Source organism: Orycteropus afer, unplaced genomic scaffold (assembly GCF_000298275.1).
Source record: "Orycteropus afer afer isolate SDZICR_OR568_19922 unplaced genomic scaffold, OryAfe1.0 scaffold00175, whole genome shotgun sequence".
NCBI classification, from domain to species: domain Eukaryota; kingdom Metazoa; phylum Chordata; class Mammalia; order Tubulidentata; family Orycteropodidae; genus Orycteropus; species Orycteropus afer.
In genome coordinates this window covers 7264888-7266459 of record NW_006921762.1, presented here as the reverse complement: position 1 = coordinate 7266459, position 1572 = coordinate 7264888, and the positions used below count along the sequence as shown (strand labels likewise).

The 1572-nt window shown below is 44.7% G+C and overlaps 1 protein-coding gene across 1 annotated transcript in view; it reads left to right on the top strand.

The window, feature by feature from the left end:
- FMO4 (flavin containing dimethylaniline monoxygenase 4) overlaps positions 1–1572 on the top strand; it is a 29907-nt gene that overhangs the window by 16633 nt on the left and 11702 nt on the right. The window contains 1 exon segment of the mRNA XM_007947127.2: positions 1051–1193. Within this exon segment, the coding sequence (XP_007945318.2) occupies positions 1051–1193 (143 nt within the window).

Genomic DNA, 1572 nt, shown 5'->3' with positions numbered 1-1572 from the left:
GTTTTAAGTCCAAGATCAAAGTTGCTAGGCTCTAGGAGCTGGCTGAAAGCCCCTCAACCTTGGGGTCCAGCTCTACCTCCTGCTTCTGGCCCACTGGAGCAAAGATGTTTCTTCACTCAGACAGCTGCTGGCTGCTGAGGCTGAGAGCCCCAAGGTTGACAAGTAAAAAGGCACAGTCCGATGTTACCAAACCACACAGCAGGCCATTAACTTAAGTCCATTGTAAGTCCCAAGGTTGGCAGAGCATAGCAGGCTGCTGAGCAACGACATGGCTACATGCAGGGTCCAAGCGTGCCATAGGCTAGAGACCTTTCCCAAAGCTGCTTCTTATACAGGAAGCTGACCACATACCCAAAGCAGCTACTTAGCTGCTTGTGGTAGATCCCATCATGGAGTTGATTGACAGTCTCATCATGGGGAATAACTACCACCAGCTGCCCTGCCACTCAACCAGGCCAAGCCAAGTTGACACACAAACATAACCACCACAGCTGTAGTCTCTATCTTCATCATAAGTGCTTCAAAGTCCTCTTCACTTTCAGCAAGCAGGTTGTGTTATCTGCATATCACAGGTTGTGAATGATCCAATCCTGATGCCAAATTCTTCTTCATTTACTCCAGCTTCTCAGATTACTTGCTCAGCATACATATTGAATGAGTGTAGTGGAAGGATACAACCCTGATGTACAACTTTTCTGGTTTTAAACAATGCTGTTTCCCCTTGTTCTGTTCAAATGGCTGCCTCTTGATCTTTGTACAGGTTCTGCATGAGCACAGTTAAGTGTTCTGGAGTTCTCACTCTTCATAATGTTATCCATAATTTTCTAAAGTGGAAAATTTACCAAGACAGGTTTGTACTAAATCTCTCTCTGGGCATCAAATGACAGATGAAGATCATATGCTGATTCTACTGCCTGCCACTAGTGGCAGGGGAAATGGCTGCCATGTGTCTGAGACCCCCCTCCCCCTTGTTCCACAAACTCTATCCGTGCATATTGAAGAATTATAGCTCTAGATAGTTCTAATTTTCAAATCCTTTCCTCCCCTCAGGAATCCATAAATTTGAAGGCCAGATCCTACACAGTCAAGAGTACAAGATCCCAGAAGGCTTTCAGGGCAAACGTGTCTTAGTAATCGGTCTTGGCAACACTGGAGGGGACATTGCAGTGGAGCTCAGCCGAACGGCATCTAAGGTACAACATTTCTGAATCTGCATGCACACCCCATCACCATTTCTGGTTGCCGGATGAGTATTCAGGATTATAAAAAATCTCTGGCCAATCAAATAATTACAGGGATACATACTAAGTGAAAAAACTCTGAAAATCTTATAGCCACTTGTGGTCTTTCCTGAGCAAATTTAAGAATCCATACTTTACAGAATTGAACCATCTCTGAGAAAGGTCCAGGAAAATTCTGCGGAAACTAAGCCGGTAGGTTTCAATCAAAGGTGCTCCTTTAGGAACAAGGCTAAATGTGCAAAGGGCCCCACCCAAACCAATTATCTTTCTATAGACAAATTTTTGGGAGCTCTGGTAGCATAGTGGCTAAGGCACTTGACTGCTAACCAGA